Genomic DNA, 22,000 nt, shown 5'->3' with positions numbered 1-22,000 from the left:
CCCACCGTACCCCCCAAGCAGGAGCCTGAGCCACGGCCAAGCGTGGATCCCAGCCTCACCCCACCTGCAATACCCCCCCGTGCTCCTATCCCCCAGAGCAAAGGCCCAAGCCCCCCACTTAATGGTAACATCCTGAGCCATAGCCCAGATAGGAGAACCCCATCCCCCAAGGAACCAGGCCGTGGTCACTGGGATGACAGCACAAGTGACTTGGAGCTGGAGAAGGGGGCTCGGGAGCAGCCTGAGAAAGAGGCCCAGCCCCCAAGTACCCCGCAACCCATGCGTGCAGGCCCCTCCGCCCTGTGGCCTGAAAGTGAGGCACATACCAGCCCTTCCTTGGACTCCCACCTGGGTCCTGCCCGACCCAGCCTGGACTTCCCTGCATCAGCCTTTGGCTTCTCCTCATTGCAGCCAGCTCCTCCACAGCTGCCCTCTCCAGCAGAACCCCGCTCGGCACCCTGTGGGTCCCTTGCCTTCTCTGGTGACCGAGCTTTGGCTCTGGCTCCAGGGCCCCCCACCAGAGCCCGGCATGATGAGTACCTAGAAGTAACCAAGGCCCCCAGCCTGGACTCTTCACTGCCCCAGCTCCCATCACCCAGCTCTCCCGGGGCCCCTCTCTCCAGTCTTCCGCGACCTGCCTCACCAGCCCTATCTGAAGGCTCCTCTTCTGAGGCCACCACACCTGTGATGTCGAGTGTGGCTGAGTGCTTCCCTCCCAGCCTGGAGGCTGCAGAACAAGGGTCTGTAGAGCTGGTCCCAGGAATGGAACCAGCTGCCCACGGCCTCTGGGACCTCACTTCTCTGAGCCCAGCACCTCCAGCTTCACTGGGCCTGGCCCCAGCTCTGGCTCCAAGCCTGCCTGGAGACATGGATGAGGGCACCCTGCCCTGCCGCCTGGAGTGCTCAGGGGGAGCCACCAAGAAGCCAAGCCCCTTACAGGGCCCCTCCAGGGATCGTGCCACCAATGGCCCAACTGAAACCAGCCCCAAGCCCCCAGGCCCTGCCCCAGCTGAGGCTGAGACAGGAAAGGCTGAGGCCTGTCCCGCCTGGGAACGTGGGGCCTGGCCTGAGGGAGCCGAGAGGCGCTCCAGGCCTGACACACTGCTCTCCCCTGAGCAGCCACTGTGCCCTGGAGGGGCCTCTGGAGACCAACCTAGAAGTGTCTCCCCTGAGATGGAGGCTGGGCCCCAGGGATGTGCTGCTGAGCCCCGGCCGCATCGTGGGGAGCTCTCTCCATCCTTCCTGAACCCACCTCTGCCTCAATCCACGGATGACAGTGACCTCTTAACTGAGGAAGCTCGGCTGGTAGGGAGAGGGGGGCGGCGTCGGGCAGGGGCTGCAGGGGCCACAGGGGGCCCCTGCCCCGTGGCAGATGAGACACCCCCGACGTCAGTCAGCGACTCGGGCTCCTCGCAGTCAGATTCTGACGTTCCACCAGAAACTGAGGAGTGTCCATCCATCACAGCTGAGGCAGCCCTCGACTCAGATGAAGATGGGGACTTCCTGCCTGTGGACAAAGCTGGTGGGTTTAGTGGGACTCACCATCCCAGGCCTGGCCATGACCCACCCCCTATCCCCCAACCAGACCCTCGCCCATCCCCTCCCCGCCCTGACGTGTGCATGGCTGACCCCGAGGGGCTCAGCTCAGAGTCTGGAAGGGTAGAGAGGCTACGGGAGAAGGAGAAGACACAGGGGAGAGTCGGCCGCAGGGCCACAGGCAGGGCCAAGCCAGCGTCTCCTGCCCAGCGTCTGGATCTTCGGGGAAAACGCTCACCCACTCCTGGTAAAGGGACTGCAGATCGAGCATCCCGGGTGCCACCCCGACCACGCAGCACTCCAAGCCAGGTCACCCCAGCAGAGGAAAAGGATGGACACAGCCCCATGTCCAAAGGCCTAATCAATGGACTCAAGGCAGGACCAAGTAAGTATAACATGGAAAGTGGGAGAGATTGTGGTTTGGGGCTGGGTGTGGCTGGTCAAGGGCTCCAGTGGAAGAGAGGGAGGGTGGGAGGGAAGAAGAAGGTTGCCAAAAGAGTTCTACTTTCCCTCTACAATGAGTCCTGTGTTGTCTCTACAGCGGCCTTGGGTTCCAAGGGCAGCTCTGGCCCCCCTGTATATGTGGATCTTGCCTATATCCCGAATCATTGCAGTGGCAAGACTGCTGACCTTGACTTCTTCCGACGAGTGCGTGCATCCTACTATGTGGTCAGTGGGAATGACCCTGCCAATGGCGAGCCGAGCCGGGCTGTGCTGGACGCCCTGCTGGAGGGCAAGGCCCAGTGGGGGGAGAATCTTCAGGTGAGTGGCAAGAAGCACCAAGGAGGTAGTCTGGTCAAACTTTACTCAGAGGCAGCAATGGAACACAGTCTCTATTTATAAAAGGACTGAGGGGCACTTCCCTGGCGGTCCAGTGGTTAAGACTCTGCGCTTCCACTGCAGGGGGCGCAGGTTTGATCCCTGGTCGGGGAACTGACATCCTGCATGTCGCGCAGCGCGGCCAGAAAAATAAATAAAACATAATAAAATACAAGGACTGAGTTCTTTCTCCGGGAGTGGGACTACATCCTGGACCATCAGGTGCCCCATCCCCTGGCTTCACATCCTCACCTCAGGCATGTCTTGTCTCCCACCTAGGTAACTCTGATCCCTACTCACGACACGGAGGTGACTCGTGAGTGGTACCAGCAGACTCATGAGCAGCAGCAACAACTGAACGTTCTGGTCCTGGCGAGCAGCAGCACCGTGGTCATGCAGGATGAGTCCTTCCCAGCCTGCAAGATTGAGTTCTGAAAGAACCACTCTCCCTTCCCCAAGGATCTGCTCCCACAACCCCCTTAGAGAATGGCTGATGCTGAGTCCTTTGGGGTTGAGGGACATGGGAGTTGAGGGGGGCAAGGGGGACAGGATGTCTAGTGGGAACTTAGGCTGGGCTAAACGGGAGGGGTTGTGCCCCCCCTTCATCCATGCCTGAAAGGAGTCTCAAAACCAAAGGTAACAGGATTAGGATAGGGGGAGGGTGCAAAATTAGGATACAAGGTCATCTGATGCCTGAGAACCCTGGAGTGACACCCTCTCTTAGCACTCCCTAATGCTGGTGTTGGGTGGGGAGTGAGGATGGATAGAGAGCAACCTCCTCCCTCATGGAGGGAGATCATATCCCCAACCCCAAGGACCTCTTTATCTTAATCTATGTATTTAGCATCCCAAGGAAGGATTTCCAATAGTAATTTATGTGACCTGGGGGCAGGATACTGTCAGTGAGGTTGCCAGAGCTGCATCCTTTCCTCCATCTCCCATTCCCTTCCCCACCAGAGTCTGGGTCCCAGCAGGGTTCTGGGGGTATGCTGCTGCTACACTGTCCCACTGCTTCTCTCCGTATCTGAATGTTTCAATCCAAAACTTGAAGCTCTTTTGACCAACAGATTGGTGAGAGAAGAAAGGAGCTTATCCTCCCGGCCCCTGCTTCATACCATTCACATCCCAGAGCTGTGCCCAGACCAGGCCTACTGGGCAGCACAAAGGAGCAAGGAGAGCCCAGCCCCAATCGCAGACTTCTTCCAAGCTCCCTGACCTTATGAAGTTTTCACCCACCCATTCCAACTCTCCTGATCCCTTCTCATACCTGCTTGGCTTATCTGCATGTGGTCCCCTGCTGTGGCCTGGTGTGTAATGGGTTAAAAAGCCACTGCCTGACATCCTAACATTTGACACCCCAGCAACGTGTGACTCCCCCAACATTCCACTATGCCATCCTGCAGCTGAAATGGGAACGCTGGCTACTTTTCCAGCCCCAGACTCTTGGACAGAGGATCGGGGAGGTGGAGGCCATGCCAGAGGACTTGGGGAAAATGAGAGGGAGGAAGGAATGAGGGAGAGGAAGCTGAGCTAGGTCTTAACTCCTACTGAGTGAGATGAAAAGAGGCCGAAAATACCACCCCAGGAGAGGACCTCACCCCAAGCAAGCCAATAAGCAGCCCTGCCAGACGACTGCGGGACTGAGAAATCCAGACGCTCTTCAGGGCTCAGCTTCTCTGCCAAATGACTGTGGAAACCAAAACGAGACCACCTGTGTTCTTCCTAGCTCCCACCCTCTCGTGCTGCTGTGCTCTGCTCCCTCCCACACGTCCCTGCTACAGTTCCCAGCTGCTGTGACGGAGCCACCTCCAACTCTAACAATAAATCAAGTTCATTACAGACGCTGTAGTGCTGCTTAGGCCTTTTCTGACTCCACACGTTGCTTAGTTGCTGGGCCCTGGCTTCTAACTCTCTGCTTCTACCAGCATGGTCATTTATCTTGATGCCTTTGATGACTGGAAGCAGTTCCAGGACCCAGGGAAGCCAGAGAATATAGGGCGGGTGAAGGGAGAAAAAGTTATGGGAAGCCAGCATTATTTCTGAAAATAGGTGAGAATGCCCAAGTATGGGTAATAGGAACTGAGAATGCCCAAGTATGGGTAATACATTTGGTTTTGGGGAGGAGAGAAAGGCAGGGGGCCTCCTGGGAAGGGGATCTGCATACCATGGGGTCAAGAGCTAAGGACCGAATAACCAGCATCAGATACCTTGCGTAGGAGAACACCGAAGAGGTAAGGAATTGAGGGGCCCTAAGAGATCCAGAGGCTATTGAGGTTGTAAACAGCTTTCACCTGTGCAGTCAGGCTTTCCATGAAATATTATAAAATGTTGGATTTTCCTCTGCAGTGAAACCCTTTATAGTCCTGGGTATGTCAGGAAAGGCCAAGTTGTGAATGTGAATACATGCGGAGGGGGATATTCCAGCCCCCCTAGTGTTCTAGGCTTTCCCAGTGTAAAGACATCAAGGGGGTAAAGAAAGCACACGCCGTTTATATCAACTCCTGACACTCACTCCCAAGCATCAGTTAAAAATTAAGAGGGTGATTCCAACGATCTGGTGAGAAGGCACTGTACCCTTTGGTGCTTCACAGAGATAGAACCTCTCTTCCCGGTAACACTATTTATTTAAGAAATTTTGGGATTGTAGGCTGATTGCCATAGGGACCTCCTGGGATGTTCAATCTCCATATTTTTAAGGTCCATTCCTGCTCAACTACAATGGCTTTTGACTGGTTCAGATTAATTCAGTCACAGACATGACTGACCTACAGTCATTCATTCTTTTTTTTTTTTAATATTTATTTATTTGGTTGTGCCAGGTCTTAGTTGTGGCTCGCAGACTCCTTAGTTGCAGCACAGGTGCTCCTTAGTTGCGGCCAGCAGCCTCCTTAGTTGTGGCATGCAAACTCTTAGTTGCAGCATGCATGTGGGATCTAGTTCCCTGACCAGGGATTGAACCCCGACCCCCTGCATTGGGAGCACAGAGTCTTAACCACTGTGCCGCCAGGGAAGTCCCCAGTCATTCATTCTTGAATTCACAAGGACATCATCACCACCATTATTATGGTTGACTATTCTCATTATTTTATATTTATTGAGCACTCATAATGTTCCGGCCCCCAACTCCAATGACCACATTACCCCTCCTACTCACCCCCATCCCCATCCCCATCCCCAGATCTTTGGGAAAAGCTTCATAATCACACCTGGCCTTAAAGACACAATGATATGAGGACAAATCCTATGGGGACCCTGGAGTATTTGGTCTTTGGCCAGTCTGTCCCTGACTCGACTACAGAAATATATATATAATCTTTGCTCATGTCTGTACAATACTGATCTCTGCTGATTGCTTAAAATAGAACCTGATTTTTCTCTACTACAATATCTCCTAAGCCATATAGTCCCACAACAAAAGGAGGCCCAGCTTTACAGATTGGCCAAGAACCCTCAGAGCATTTTAAGTAGTTACTCTGAAATTTTCACAGCAATCTAATACCTATTTTTCCCTAGAGCTATTGCCCAGAGGAACAGGACTAGGGCAGAGAGGGCACCTGGGGATGATATGGAAACATCCATAAGCCCAATCTAAAAATTTGTGGCCATGATGGATATTTGTTTGGGAAAGGAACTCTTTTTTCCCAGACATTTCAGACAGCCATCCTGGGCCCACCTGAGGATACTAACAAAGACAAGAGTCCCCTGAATGCGCATATGGTCTAAGGGTACCTTGAAAAGTTGTGAATATTTTCTGGAAAAGTAGAGACCTTGGAGTCCCCTTTTGCACTTGCTATCCCCAGGTGTTGTCTTCAGCAGTTCCTTTACCAATCTGGGATTTCCTGGGATGATCAGAGAAAGTTAGGTAATGATAGACCCATTTACCTCTTGAAGGAAATCGTTTTCAAGTCTAATGGCTGGGTGAGAAGTCAACAGCTGCTTTAACCTGAAGTTGGCTCCTCCCCAAGCCCAGCTCTGGCACAGGTATGCTTCATGCCAAGAGGACTGCTTCCTCAGACACCTCTGGTGAGATCCAAGGCCTTAATGCTGGCGGGTGAGTTAGCCAACAGAAAAATTTGCTAGCTCAAATGTCTGGTATAGTGTGACACCACAAATGAGAAAATGATTAATCACATGTTGCTGGTGGAAGGGGTGAGTTCTGGTCACAGGCTAGAGACTGGCTCTGAGGGTTTACATTGCTAGATGGATACTGGACTTCAGGAACATCCTCTCCAGACAGCTGGTCAATCAACTCAGGGAACACATAGGACTGCTGCTGATTCACCTCCTCTGGGACCTCCTGGACATGCAGATCACCCTCCCCAGGGAACTCTTGGGATGGTTTATCAACCTCTGGGATGTCCTGAGACAACAAAATGATTGCAGAAGCCTCTTGGGCCAGCCTGCCAATGTCCCCAGAGAATTCCTGGCATGGCTGGCTGAGCTCCTCAGGGATCCCTTGGGCTGGTTTCCCGACTTCCACGAGAATTTCCTGGGCCAGGCCACCAACCCCTACAGGGAACCCAGGGACCTGCCTGCCAACCTCCACAGGGACCCCCTGGCGTGGCTGGTTGACCTCCTCAGAGTTCTCCTGGCAAAGCTTGCAAGCTTCCTCAGAGACTTTCTGGTACAGTTGGCTGGCATTCTGGCATGGTTGGCTGATCTGAGGGACCTCCTGGCATGTCTGGTTAACATCATCATGGTTCTCCTGGCATGGCTGGCTGATGTCAGGGACTTCCTGGCATGGCTGGCTGACCTCCTCTTCAGGGATGTTCTGGCATGGTTGGCTGACCTCCTCAGCAACCTTCTGGCACGGCTGGCTGGTTTCCACAGGTGGTTCCTGTGGGGACTGGTTTCGTTCAAAAGGCTCTTGTTCCCCTTCTATGGGGAGCTCTTGTGCTCCATTCCCAATGGTCTCCTGGAGCAGCCCAAGGCCTTGATGTTCTTCAGTCACATGTGAATTTAGGGAGGGGTGATCACTGAAGCCAAAATGGCAGTTACCATCCACTGCAGTAGGGGAGGAAGGACCAGCGCTGGACACAGTGCTGGAAGGGCCACTGCTGTCTGCAAAGCAAAGTCAGGAGACCAAGTCAGACAAGATGGAAGAGTAGGTTCTATGTATGTAGTTCAAATGCCAGAACAGACGGCCTATATTACTCATGTCTTCGGGAAAGAGGGTCTAAATTCTTCTTAAGTTATGCAGAGACTCCTAAGTTAGCCTAGCCCAGGAACTGTTGCTTTGGCCTAAGGTATACTACAGGAGTGGCACTAAGAGACATCTAAGACTTCAGGAGACAGTGCTGAGGCCCACTTCATCCAGTTCTTTCATAAATGTACCCCCATTCCAACTCCAAATTCCCATGGCCCCTCATTCTTACTTTGGAGGCATATGAACACTTCATACCAGTGGTTCATAATTAGGGTTACATACCAAAACTATGGGAAATTTTTTTAAAAAATAGATATTTCCAGATTCCATCTCCAGAGATTCTAATTCTACATTTAGGGTAAAGGTGTGGGATGTTGAAACACTCCCAGTTAAATCTGATGTATATCTTTTGTTAAGAATTATTTCTTTAAAGCACATTTCTGGGGCAGAGGTAACCTTTATTTACTGCCCAAGAGACAAGTAAGCAGGAAAATGTAGAAAAACTTTGTGAATCAGAATAATAGGAAGGAAAATGATTTACTCAAAGATGGAAGACTGCCATGAAATCTCTAAATGGCGGCAGTTCTTTTATTTTTTTTTTAATGGCAGCAGTTCTTAATTAACCTTTCCTTAATTAAGGAATGCCAGCTAGCTCTTTTCTGTAAAGCAGGGGTCCCCAGCGCCCCCCTCCCCATCCGAGGCCTGTTAGGAACCAGGCCGCACAGCAGGAGGTGAGCGGTGGGCTAGCAAAGAAGCTTCATCTACCAGCTGCTTGCCATCGCTCCCTATCACTCCATTACCACCTGAACCATGCCCCTCCCCACTGGTCCGTGGAAAAATTGTCTTCCATGAAACCAGTCCATAATACCAAAAAGATTGGGGACCGCTGCAGTAAAGGATTATATGAGGCATGCTTCAAGTGGAAAAAAAAAAAAGAAAGAGGAATGTGGTTTGGGGCCAACAAGGCCTATTTAGGGCAGACAGACAGACCCTAAAGAAAATGTTTACCAGTGAGGCTATACATCTGATACTGAGATTTAAAAAAGAAGAAAACATGTGTAAGCTGAGTTCACCCAAGGATAGAAGTAGCCTTAGTATTCAGCTAGTAGTTTGATTCAGACAAATCAAAGAGTTCAGACAGAAACAGAAGTTGAAGAAAGATAAGATTTCTAGGGCACAGAACCTATAAACACTATTGGACAGAGGTAAAAGAACCAATGGCAAGGGGAATATAGGATAATCTGAAATTCAGGGGAAGAATTCTTGGTGTCAGGAAGGAAAGTTTCTTCTGCATAGAGGGTGCTAGGAGAAGGGCAAAATTCTACAACTGTTTGCCCCAATGCTAAAAATATGAATCTTTGCTTCAGTTCTATCCAATTAAAATAATGTTTGATTTTAGATAGTCCCTGGAGGTAGGACGAATAAGGGAAGGATTCTTCCATTGCCAGTGTCTCTGGGCCTTATCCCCTGTCTGGTCACCCCTGGTATCTCTCCCCCTCTACAATTACCCTAAGAACTCCTTGTGGCTCCACTGTTCACACTGTTACCAAGGATAAACAGTGATAGGCTAGAGATTATAAAGAAGAGATGGGAAAAAGCAGCACCTGAACTTGAACTTACAAATGAAAACAGACACCTTGAAAGAAGGGACAGGTAGAAAGTAGTAGCAGATTCTAGTTTCTTTTTCCCAGCTTTTCTATATATCTAGGTTTCCTCCCAAGTCATTTTTACTGAGAAAGCTGTAGAGACCAAATGGGGACTTGAGGAGAATGCAGCCTTCATCTTTTCTTCCCTAAAGGACCCTCTGAGCCACTATCATTAAGGAGCCCCTCCAAGGAGATAGAGGGCACATGGAGGACAGAAGCGACGGATGAGAGAGAATAAACAGATCCGCCCTTCATCTTGGAAACAGCAAGTGCAACTGCTTCCCTGCCTGGTTACTCCTGGTCCTTCAACCCTCATCTTTGTTTCCCTCCTGTGACGAGTCTCTTATTCACCAATCCCTCCATTCCCTCTTGGCCTTCTCTAGGCAGTTCTAAAACAATTACTTACACCAAGGGGGCTTTTCCGAGCGCTGCCGGAGTTGCAGGGTAGGTGAATGAAGAGTGCGAGGTGGAGAAAACGGGCTATCAGAGGTCTGGTTGCTGTGCATAGAGTCAAAGAGGGCTGGACAGGTGAGGGAGAGAGAGGGAAGAAAAAAAAAAGGCTATGAGGAAGAATTCAAGAACCACAGGTTGTCAATATAAGTGAAAACCAACTTAACACTTCCTCAGGCTGAGAAGTAGCATTTCCTAGGGACCCTTCATACAAACCATTTTTAATATTTTAAACTTTATATTATGAATATTGTCAAACATATTTTTTAAAAAGTAGTTCAGGGACTTCTCTGGTGGCGCAGTGGTTAAGAATCCGCCTGCTGGGACTTCCCTGGTGGTCCCGTGGTTAAGATGCCGTGCGTCCAATGCAGGGGGTGCGGGTTCAAACCCTAGTCAGGGAACTAAGATCCCACGTGCTACGTGGCCAAAAAATAAAGAAAGAATCCACCTGCCAATGCAGGGGACACGGGTTCATCCCTGGTCTGGGAAGATCCCACATGCCGCGGAGCAACTAAGCCCATGCGCCACAACTACTGAACCTGCGCTCTAGAGCCCGCAAGCCACAACTACTGAGCCCAAATGGCACAACTACTGAAGCCCATGCTCCTAGAGCCCGTGCTCTGCAACAAGAGAAACCACTGCAATGAGGAGCCCGCGCACTGCAAGGAAGAGTAGTGCCCGCTTACAGCAGCTAGAAAAAGCCCGTGCCCAGCAACGAAGACCCAATGCAGCCAAAAATAAATAAATATATTAAAAAAAATAAAAGTAGTTGAAAGACTAGTACAATCAATACCTATATATTCATCTCCTATATTTAACATGTTAACATTTTGCCGTATTTGTTTCATCTATTTCTTCATGCTGAAGTTCTTTAAAATAAATGACGAACAGTATGAGTCATTTCACCTCTAAATACTTCAGTATTCATTTCTAAAATATAAGGAATTTTCCTACATAGCCATACACCATTAATAAACTTAACAAAATTTAAAAATACCCTAATATCATCTTAGTACCCAATCCATATTCAAATTTCCCCCAATTATTCCCAAAATGTCTTTTATAGTAAGATCCAAACATGAACTATGCATTCCATTTTATTATGTCTCCAAAGTCTCTTTTAACACATTTTTGACTGGAGATGTATTATGGCCACAGGTGTTAGTTTCTGCAAAAATCCCCCAGTCAACAATGTGTTAACCTAGAATCGAGCTCCCCCCTATTTTTTTTATACTGACTTTTTAAAAAGATAAATTTATTTATTTGTATTTTATTTATTTATTTTTGGCTGCGTTGGATCTTCGTTGCTTCTTGCGGGCTTTCTCTAGTTGCGGTGAACGGGGGCTTTTTTTTTTTTTTTTTTTTTTTTTTCATAGTGACTTTTTGAAAAGAACAGGCCAGCTGTCTCACAGAATGTCACATTCTACACTCTGGATTTGTCTGATTGCTTCCTCACAGAAACATTTACCTTGTTTCACTATCCCTTGTATTTCCTATAAACTGACAGATACAAAAGGCTTGATTCAATGATTCAGGTGTTCTTTGAGTGGGGGCTAGTCTTCGTTGCAGTGCACATGCTTCTCATTGCGGTGGCTTCTCTTGTTGTGGAGCACGGGCTCTAGGAGCGTGGGCTTCAGTAGTTGTGGCATGCAGGCTCTGTAGTTGTGACTCACGGGCTCTACAGCTCAGGCTCAGTAGTTGTGGTGCACGGGCTTAGTTGCTCCACGGCATGTGGGATCTTCCCGGACCAGGAATTGCACCCGTGTCTCCTGCATTGGCAGGCAGACTCTTAACCACTGCACCACCAGGGAAGTCCATTTGAGGTGTTTTTCTTTTTCTTTTTTTAGTGTAAAAACAAATGCTTACATTTTAAATAATTTTTTTGATATTTTGATAATTTTTTAAAAATTGAAGTATAGTTGATTTATAATGTTAGTTTCAGGTGTATGGCAAAGTGATTCAGTTATGTGTATACATATTCTTTTTCAGATTTGTCTCCACTATATGTTATTACAAGATATTGAATATAGTTACCTGTGCTATACAGTAGGTTCTTGTTGGCTATCTATTTTATATATAGTAGTGTGTATATGTTAATCCCAAATTCCTAATTTATCCCTCTCCCCCCTTTCCCCTTTGGTAACCATAAATTTGTTTACCATGGCTATGAGTCTATTTCTGTTTTATAAATAAGTTCATTTGTATCATATTTTAGATTCAAAATATAAGTGATATCATATGATATTTATCTTTCTCTGTCTGACTTACTTCACTTACTATGATAATCTCTAGGTCCATCCATGTTGCTGCAAATGGCATTATTTATTCTTTTTTATGGCTGAGTAATATTCCATTGTATATATGTACCACTTCTTTATCCATTTATCTGTCGATCAACATTTAGGTTGGTTCCATGTCTTGGCTACTGTAAATAGTGCTGCTATGAACATTGGGGTGCATGTATCTTTTCAAATTACAGTTTTCTCTGGATATATGACCAGGAGTGGGATTGCTAGATCATATGGTAGCTCTAATTTTAGTTTTTTAAGGAAGCGCCATACTGTTCTCCATAGTGGCTGCACCAGTTTGCATTCCCACCAACAGTGTAGGAGGGCTCCCTTTTCTCCACACCCTCTCTAGCATTTATCGTTTGTAGATTTTTTGATGATGGCCATTCCGACTGGTTCAATGATTCAGTTTAAATAACTTTGGAACTTCCCCGGTGGTGCAGTAGTTAAGAATCCAATGCAGGAGACATAGGTTCGATCCCTGGTCTGGGAAGATCTCATGCTGCGGAGCAACTAAGCCTGTGCGCCAGAACTACTGAAGCCTGCACGCTCTAGAGCCCGCATGCCACAACTACTGAGCCCACATGCTGCAACTACTGAAGCCCATGCCCCTACTGCCGGTATTCCACAACAATAGAAGCTACTGCAATGAGAAGCCTGAGCACCACAGCGAAGAGTAGCCCCCACTTGTTGCAACTAGAGAAAGCCCGTGCGCAGCAATGAAAACCCAACACAGCCAAAAAAAATAATAAATAAATAAATAACTTTGTCAAGAATACTTCAAGAGGTAATCCTGTGTACTTTATATTGCATCATACTGGATGAACATAATGTCTCATTATCCCACTAAGGCTAAACTTACTAACAAAGTTAAAGTGGGGCCCATGAGATCTCACCATCGTAAAGTTTTCCCCTTCTGATTAGAGATAATCCTTTGGCACTGTGGAACCTGATCAACATTTCACCTAATTGTGTTAGTATCCACTGATGATCCTTAATTACTTTATTAGGACTATCAAGTGGTGATTTTCTAATTCTATCAATTCTGTATTTATTAGCTGGCATATTTTCTGTAAAGAAGAGCTTTCTCTCTTCAACTGGGGCCATTTGATTACATTAAACTGCAGTTCTTACTGAAAAGGAAGGATAAATGTTTATTTCCCTTTAATTAGTTTTCAGAAGAAAGAGCTAGTGAAAAGTATTCATCAATAGTGACAGATGTTTATTATTTTATTTTATTTTTGTTCTCTTTTTTGTAAGATTCATTATGAGCTTGTAGATGTTTACATGTTCAGTCCACTTTAATCAATTACAATAAATTATTCTTTTTAATGCTAAAATATTCCAATTCTGGTCAGTGGGAGCCTCTTCAGGCTTGATTGCTTCCTTGCTTCTGTTACAACATGCCTCAGGATCACCTTGTGCTTTCCTTGCCCTAGATCATGCATCCTCAATAAAATTGGTTCTTGGTGAAAGTGAAAAAACTTAGATATTCCACTGGTTTGTGGTCCATCAAATGGCTACAATACATAAACAGACATAAAGTTTATCTGTGGTATTAAAAAAATTTCAGGTGGCAGGGAGTGATTGGAGGAAAAAAGTCTAAAAAGGCTCTGTAGGAGGGGGTGTGATTTTAGAAAAAAAAAAAAAAAAGAAGGTTAAAAAACATGGGCCTAGACCAGGAATCCAACCATGGAATCCTGGTTGCTTTTAGTGGGGAATGATATGTAGAGACCAAAATCTAGGTGCCAAGGGAGCTCATTGATACTCCTTCTGATGCATGATATTAGAAAAAGCATTAAAAAATGGAATTCATATTGATATTTTCAATTCAAATTTAACATTACAGCACTTTAAAAATCTTCTGAATTTATATTTATATATAATTTATCTTACTTTGAGAATTCTTATTCCTAATAACAGAAACATAATTACTTATTTACATTACTCTATTATATGTGTGTGTGCATATGACATATGTTTCAAAATAGTATCAATATCACTACTAACAATTAAACCACTGAATGAGGATTAAAATTATTTTATATTTCTTTTTGTTCCACTAAAGGATTTACAGTCAAAGTACAGGATTCCAAAGTTATTTGAAAAATTATTTTCCCTGTGTGATTATGTTACTATTTTGATATAAAGTTAGGGTAATTTCTTTCCATTTTTTTTTCCAATTTTAGGATTCACTTCTTTTCATTTAGTCTTATATTTTGAAAAACATTTACAGGTTCACAAGTCAAAGGTTTATAAAAAGGCATATACAGAGGAAGTTCCTTTTTCTTCATGCCCTTCAGCCCCATTCCTATTGCTGTCCAGTGGTAAACATTTTTATTAGTTTCTGGTGTCTACTTTTATCATTTCTTTTTGCAAATATGTATATTTTCCCCTTATTTCCCCTCCTTATAGAATAGGTAACATACTATCAACACTATTCTGCACCTTTTTTTATCCACTTAACAATATATCCTGGAGATTACTTCATATCAAAACACATAGACCTTCCTCATTAGTTTTAACAGATCCATAGTACTCATTTGAGTGGACATACCACTGTTTATTCAACCACTCTTGTACTGAAGAACTTTGGGGTTGTTTCCAAAAATAATAAATAAACAACATAAATTATGTCACAATAACTGTATACAAATGTTATTTCAACTTTGTGTACAGTAGCTTCAGAATAGAATCCTAAAATTGTATTACTAGATAAGAGAGTAACTGTATCTGTAATTCTCTGAGATATTACAAAATTTACCTTCATAGGGGTTGTACCATTTTGCACTCCCACCAACAGTGTATGGAACTGCCTCTCTCGTTATAGACTTGTCAAGAGAATGTGTTATCAAACTTTTGGATTTTTTACAATCTAATAGGTGAGATATGATATCTCAGTGTAGTTGTATTTATTTTTTAATTTTTAAAAATTTTTATTTATTCATTTATTTTTGGCTGTGTTGGGTCTTCATTGCTGCACGCGGGCTTTCTCCAGTTGCGGCAAGCAGGGGCTACTCTTCGTGGTGGTGTGCAGGCTTCTCATTGTGGTGGCTTCTCTTGTCGTGGAGCATGGGCTCTAGGTTTGCACGGGCTTCAGTAGGTGTGGCACACGGGCTCAGTAGCTGTGGCTCGTGGGGTCTAGAGCACAGGCTCAGTGGTGGCGCACAGGCTTAGTTGCTCTGTGGCATGTGGGATCTTCCCAGACCAGGGATCGAACCCGTGTCCCCTGCATTGGCAGGCGGATTCTTAACCACTGCACCACCAGGGAAGTCCCTCAGTGTAGTTTTAATTTGCATATTTCTTATGATCGAGGTAGAGCATCATTTCACATGTGTAACAGCCACCTGTATTTCTTTCTTTGTAAACTATCCTTTTTCAAAAATCACACTTTTGGTCTTTTCCTTCCTGATATGTAAAAGTTCTCTGTATTTTAGGATGATTAAGCCTATATGTGATATAAATTGCAGAAAAAATTTTTCCTTGCTTATGATGTTGCTATTGGTTTTACAACATATAAAAAAATGTTTATATGGCTTAGTTTATCAATCTTTTCCTATTGTTTCCCGAATTTGAGTTTGAGTCAGAATTAGGTTCTCCTTACTTTCAGGTGATAAAGGAATTTATCACCATCACCCCTGCTTACTTTTAGTACTTGCATGATTTTTTAAAATTATTATTATTGAAGGGAAAGCCACATAACATAAAGCTAACCATCTTAAAGTGTATAATACTGTGGCATTTAGCACATCAACAGTGTTGTGCCACTGCCACCTTATCTAGTTCCAAAACATTTTCATCACCCCAAAAGAAAACCCCATATCCATTAAGAAGTCACTCCTGGGCTTCCCTGGTGGCGCAGTTGTTGAGAGTCTGCCTGCCGATGCAGGAGACATGGGTTCATGCCAGGAAGATCCCACATGCCGCGGAGCGGCTAGGCCCGTGAGCCATGGCCGCTGAGCCTGCGCGTCCGGAGCCTGTGCTCCGCAACGGGAGAGAGGCCCCAGCAGTGAGAGGCCCATGTACCGCAAAAAAAAAAAAAGAAGTTACTCCTCATTCTACCCTACCTTCAACCCCTGCAAACCACCAATTTGCTTTCTATCTCTATTCTAGTCCTTTCATATAAATGGAATCATACAATATGTGACTTTTTCTGTCTGGTTTCTTTCACTTGCCGTGTTTTTGAGGTTCATCCATATAGCAACATATATCAGTACTTCATTCCTTTTTATAGTTCAGTAACATTCTATTGTATGTATATACCACATTTTGTTTACCCATTCACGCACATTTCAGTTGTTTCCACCTTTTGACTATTGTGAATAGTGTCACCATAAACTTTTGTGTGTAAATATTTGTTAGAGTACCTGTTTTCATTTCTTTTGAATATATACCTAGGAGTGGAATTGCTGGGTCAGATAGTAACTCTATATTTAGCTTTTTGAGGAATTGTCAAACTGTTTTCCACTAGGGCTGCACCATTTTACATTTCCCCCAGCAATGTACAAAAATTCTGATTTGTTCATGCCATAACTAACACTTTTCTGCTTGCTCTTTCTCTTTTTAAATTATAGCCATCCTAGTGGGTGTGAAGTGGTACCTCATTGTGGCTTTGATTTGCATATCCCTGATGGTTACTGAGGGTGAGCATTATTTCATGTGCTTCTTGGCTATTTGTATATCTTCTTTGAAGAAGTGTCTATTTAAGTCCTTTGCTCACTTTTAAGTTGGGTTGTTTGTCTTTTTGCTGTTGAATTGTTACATTATGGACCTTTATCAGATATATGATTTGCAAATATTTTCTCCCTTTCTATAGGCTGTCTTTTCCCTTTCTTTCATGTTCTTTGATGCACAAAAAGTTTAAATTTTGGTGAAGTCCAATTTATCTATTTTTTCCCCTTTTGTTGCTTGTGCTTTTGGTCTGTCTAAGAATCCATTAGCTAACTCTTAAGGTCATGAAGATTTATCTTATGTCTTGTAAGAGTTGTACAGTTTTAGCTCTTATATTTAGGCCATTTATCCATTTTGAGTTAACTTTTGTACATGGTATGAGGTGGGGGAGGTCCATCTTCATTCTTTTGCATATGGGTATCCAGTTGTTCTAGCACCATTTATTGAAGAGACAATTCTTTCCCCATTAAATGGTCTTAGCAACATTGTTGAAAATCAACTGGCCATGGAAGTATGGGTTTATTTTTGGACTCTTGATTCTATTCCATTGGTCTCTAACTTTATCCTTATGGCAATCCCACACTGTTTGGATTACTGTAGCTTTGTAGTAAGTTTTAATATCAGAAGATGTGAGTCCTCCGACTTTTTCTTTTTCAAAATTATTTTGACTATTCAGGTCCCCTTGCAATTCCATATAAACTTGAGGGTCAGCTTTTCCATTTCTACAAAAAAGTGCATTGGAATTCCAATGGAGATTGCATTTAATCTCCAATGGAGATCTCTTTGGGGAGTACTCTCATCCTAAAAATGTTATGTATTCTACATGAACATGGAATGTCTTACCATTTATTTAGGTCTTCTTTAATTTATTTCAGCAATGTTTTACAGTTTTCAGTGTACACGTCTTTAAACTTCTTGGTTAAATTTTGCTCCCAGGTACTTTACTCTTTTGGATGCTAATATAAATGGTATTGTTTTCTTAATTTCCCCTTTGGATTGTTCATTGCTGGTGTATAGAAACACAACTGATTTTTGTGAGTTGATCTTGTACCCTGAAACACTGCTGAATTTGTTCTTTAGTTCTGGTAGTTCTTTTCGGGTTTCTTTTCCATTTTCTCTATATAGGATTATGTCCTCTGTGAATAGCGACAGTTTTACTACTTCTTCCTTTCCGATTTAGGTCCTTTTTTTTTGTTTGTTTGTTTTGCCTAACTGCTCTCCCTAAAACTTCCAGTAGAATATTGAATAGCAGTGGTGAAAGTGGGCATCCTTGTCTTGCTCCTGATCTTATGGGGAAAACTTTCAGTCTCTCACCACTGAGTATGATTTGTGCTGTGTTTTTGTTTTGTTTTTTAATATTTATTTATTTATTTGGCTATGCCAGGTCTTAGTTGCAGCACATAGGATCTTCGCTGCCTCATGTGGGATCTTTGATGTGGCATGTGGGATCTTTGGTTGCAGCATTTGGGCTCCTTTAGTTGTGGCATGCAGGCTCCTCTCGTTGCAGTATGCGGGATCCCTGACCAGGGATCGAACACCAGCCCTTTGCATTGTGAGCACGGAGTCTTAACCACTGGACCACCAGGGAAGTCCCTAGGGGTTGTTTATAAATGTCCTTTATAGCACTGAGGAAGTTTCTTTCTGTTCCTAGCTCGGTGAGTGTTGGGTTTTGCCAAATGCTTTTCCACATCAATTCACATGATTGGTTTTCTTCTCTCTTTCTTCTATTAATGTAGTGTATTACATTGACATATTTTCTTACGTTGAATCACCCTTGCATTCCTGAGATAAATCTCACTTGATCATGGTGTAGTATAATCCTTTTAATGTGTACTGTTGGATTTGGTTTGCTAATACTTTGTTGAGAAATTTTTTTGTGGGGGGGGATTGTTGAGAATTTTTGCCTCTCTACTCATAGGGGAAATTAGTCTGTAGTTTTCTTTTCTTTTCTTTTTAAATTTATTTATTTATTTATGGCTGTGTTGGGTCTTCATTGCTGCGCGGGCTTTCTCTAGCTGTGGCAAGCAGGGGCTACTCTTCGTTGTGGTGCATGGGCTTCTCATTGCAGTGGCTTCTCTTGTTGTGGAGCATGGGCTCAAGGCATGCAGGCTCCAGTAGTTGTGGCATGCAGGCTTCAGTAGTTGTGGCTCATGGGCTTAGCTGCTCTGCAACTTAGATGCACGTGGGAATCTTCCCAGACCAGGGCTCGAACCTATGTCCCCTGCATTGGCAGGCAGATTCTTAACCACTGCACCACCAGGGAAGCCCTGTAGTTTTCTTTTCTTAGGGTGTCTTTGTCTGGCTTTGGTATCAGGGTAATGCTGACTTCACAGAAAGTGTTTCCTCCTCTTATATTTTTTGGAAGAGGGTGAGTAGGACTGGGGCTAATTTTTCTAAAATGTTTGGTAGAATTCACCAGTGAAGCCATCTGGTTTTGGACTTTTCTTCGTTGAGAAGTTTTTGCTATTGATTCAGTCTTTTTCCTTGTTATAGGTACGTTCAGATTTTCTATTTCTTCTTGAGTCGGTTTTTAGAGTTTATTTCTAGGAATTGTCCTTTTCATCTATGTTATCTAATTTGTTGGCATACAATTGTTCATGGTACTCTCAACAATCCTTTTTATTTCTGTAAGGTCAGTACAATGTTTGAATTGATGGCGATTAGCTTCAATAACATACAAACACTCTGTTCCTATAAAGCTCAGTCCCCACCTTGTTATTGTCATAAATTATATCTTTGTACATTGTGTGCCCATTAAAACAGACATAATGATTGGTTTATTCATTTGCATGTTGTCACATATGAAACAAAAATACAAAAAGGGGAGCTACAAACCAAAAATACAATAATGCTGGCTCTTGTATTTACCAGTGTAGTTACTTTTATCAGAGTTCTTTATTTTTTTTTTCTTCTTTCTTTCTTTTTTTTTTGAGTTCTTTATTTTTTGATATGGCTTCAAATTTCTGTTCAGTGTCATTTTAGCCAAAAAGCCTCCTTTTAGCATTTCTTGTAGGGCAGATCTACTACTGACAAAATCCCTCAGCTTAAAGATGTTACTGGAAAACTACTAGAGCTAAACAATGAATTTGGTAAAGTAGCAGGATACAAAATTAATGCACAGAAATCTCTTGCATTCCTATACACTAATGATGAAAAATCTGAAAGTGAAATTAAGAAGACACTCCCATTTACCATTGCAACAAAAAGAATAAAATACCTAGGAATAAACCTACCTAAGGAGACAACAGATCTGTATGCAGAAAACTGTGGGATAGGGAGGGTGGGAAGGAGGGAGACACAAGAGGGAAGAGATATGGGAATATATGTATATGTATAACTGATTCACTTTGTTATAAAGCAGAAACTAACACACCATTGTAAAGCAATTATACTCCAATAAAGATGTTTTTAAAAAAATCCCTCAGCTTTTGTTTATTTGGGAATGTCTTAATTTTCCCTTCATTTTTGAACAGTTTCAACAGATATAGAATTCTTGGTTGACGTTTTTTTCTTTTAGCACTTTAAATATGTCACCCCACTACTTTCCGGCCTCTATGGTTTCTGATGAGTGCCTTGTTAATCTATTAAATATCCCTTGTATGTGACAAGCTGCTTTTCTCTTGTCACTTTCAACATTTTCTCTTTGTCTTTTGACAATTTGATTACAATGTGTCTCAATGTAGATCTCTTTGCATTTATCCTTCTTGAAGTTTGAACTATTTGGACACACAGACTTGTGTCTTTATCAAATTTGAGAAGTTTTCAGCTATTTTTTCTTCAAAATTTTTTTCTGCCTTTTTCTCTCTCTCTTCTCCTTCTGGGATTTCCATTATACATACAGTGGTATGTTTTATGGTGACCCACAGTATCTTTGGCTCTGTTCACTTTTCTTCATTCTTTTTTATTTCTTCTCCTCAGACTGGATAACTTCAACTGACCTACCTTTTCTTTTGGCTGGAACACTATTTTTATTATAACATGTTTATACATCTGCAGGTAGAAGAAAAAAGTTTTTACCCTCCATTAAACAGAATGGCTTACCCCCACCCCCACCCCACCCACATCACTTGATTATGGTTATGGTTCAACAGATGCATTTTTCAAAGGATCATTTACTCATTAAGCCTCAAAGGACTTCTGTAGCCATTCCTTGTTACTTAATAAATTCAAAATTTGTAAATGTATATTTCTTCTCCCTTTTGTTATGCTTTTACCATTCCATACTTCAAACTTACCCTTTCCCATACTGTCTTAATTAGTGAGATCCTGCTAAACACCTAGTAAATGGCCACACATAAAACAGACATGCAGAGGAAAAACATACACAATGTAGAGGTTTAAAAATTAAACAAATTAAAAGCTAAACAATGGAAATACTATGCACCAATTTCAAAGTGTCCTCTGAGGAGGCCTGGATTCACAGACAGCCTAGGAATAGGCTGGAAGTACAGGTGGACCACTGAAACAGGGCAGCACTGTGTTCATCTGTTTTGTATACTGGCCAACTGGAGGAGGTATCTTTTGAAGAAAGGGTTCCTCAGGAAAAGTTTGAAAACCATCTCTGTGCAAACTTCAAAAAGATACGTATGTCAGCCTATGTATAGCTGCCAGCCCTTGTCTGCAGTCCTGTAGTAGGGATAGTTTTTCGTGATGTACGAATAAATTCCATTTAGGGTGAGTTGTTTGTCAGGAGCCATCGTAATTGCTTGTACAATTAATTGTGCATAGGAATAAGGTGGCTTTGAATAATCCTTTGGGCTGTCTCCACCTGAAGCTTCCTTCTTATTTTCTGGCTGTGAGTTGTCGGCCATTAAATTGAGGTCAGATGGTACCACACGGCCCATTTTGTACCCTGAAGACCCTGCTCCCCAGGGGGCTGGATGGACAGGAGTTCACAGCACTGATGGTTCCTGTGGGGGAGGGGAGGGGGCTGATGAGGTGGGCCATGGTGTCTGGAATGTTGATGGTCAGTGGGGAGATGTGAGCCTGCACGGGCTTCACCAGGGACTCGGGCGCTTCCTCCCTCTTCTTGCTGGACAGGGCAGTGAAGGTGAGTGATCTTGACGTTTGTGCTCGGGAACCTGAATGTGCACATGCGCGGCGGCTGCAGCAGCGGCACCCCGTGCCTTTGGAACACGCCGTCCACGCACATGCCATTCTTGCCGAGGCAGTGCAGGTAGAAGTTGCCACCCGCATCGGGCCCGGGCTGCGCCGACGGCTCCAGGGCCGCCCCAGGATGGCCGCCGCCGCCGCCGCCGCCTGGGGGCGTTAAGATCTCGAGGTGGCGCCGCAAGATGAAGCTCAAGTGGCCCATGCTCACGTCCACCGAGCCCTGCGACAAGTTTCACCCGATGGTCACCGAGCGCTTCTTCATCAGGTACTCGAACTTGCAGCCCTCGAGGCGCGCCACTGCCCAGCCACCCAGTGGGGACCCGCCCGCCCCC

The 22,000-nt window shown here is 44.4% G+C and overlaps 2 protein-coding genes across 10 annotated transcripts in view; one reads left to right on the top strand and one right to left on the bottom strand.

Moving 5' to 3' along the window:
• The window catches only part of MAP1A (microtubule associated protein 1A), a 9,083-nt gene extending 6,235 nt beyond the window's left edge, over positions 1-2,848 (top strand). Inside the window, 3 exon segments of the mRNA XM_024732337.1 lie at positions 1-1,921; positions 2,078-2,298; positions 2,635-2,848. Of these exon segments, the coding sequence (XP_024588105.1) occupies positions 1-1,921; positions 2,078-2,298; positions 2,635-2,790 (2,298 nt within the window). The 3' untranslated portion in view covers positions 2,791-2,848.
• Positions 2,849-5,527: 2,679 nt separating this feature from the next.
• The window catches only part of PPIP5K1 (diphosphoinositol pentakisphosphate kinase 1), a 46,332-nt gene continuing 29,859 nt past the window's right edge, over positions 5,528-22,000 (bottom strand). For all 9 annotated transcript variants that reach the window (XM_024732446.1, XM_024732448.1, XM_024732449.1 and 6 more), the window contains 2 exons: positions 9,554-9,667; positions 5,528-7,416 (listed from right to left, as the gene is read on the bottom strand). In XM_024732446.1, the coding sequence (XP_024588214.1) occupies positions 6,479-7,416; positions 9,554-9,667 (1,052 nt within the window). In that variant the 3' untranslated portion in view covers positions 5,528-6,478. The remainder of the gene's footprint in view (positions 7,417-9,553; positions 9,668-22,000) is intronic.

The sequence above is a fragment of the Neophocaena asiaeorientalis genome, unplaced genomic scaffold, assembly GCF_003031525.2.
Source record: "Neophocaena asiaeorientalis asiaeorientalis breed wild unplaced genomic scaffold, Neophocaena_asiaeorientalis_V1.1 scaffold119, whole genome shotgun sequence".
In the NCBI taxonomy this organism is placed as follows: Eukaryota; Metazoa; Chordata; class Mammalia; order Artiodactyla; family Phocoenidae; genus Neophocaena; species Neophocaena asiaeorientalis.
This window is presented reverse-complemented; position numbering and strand designations above follow the sequence as displayed.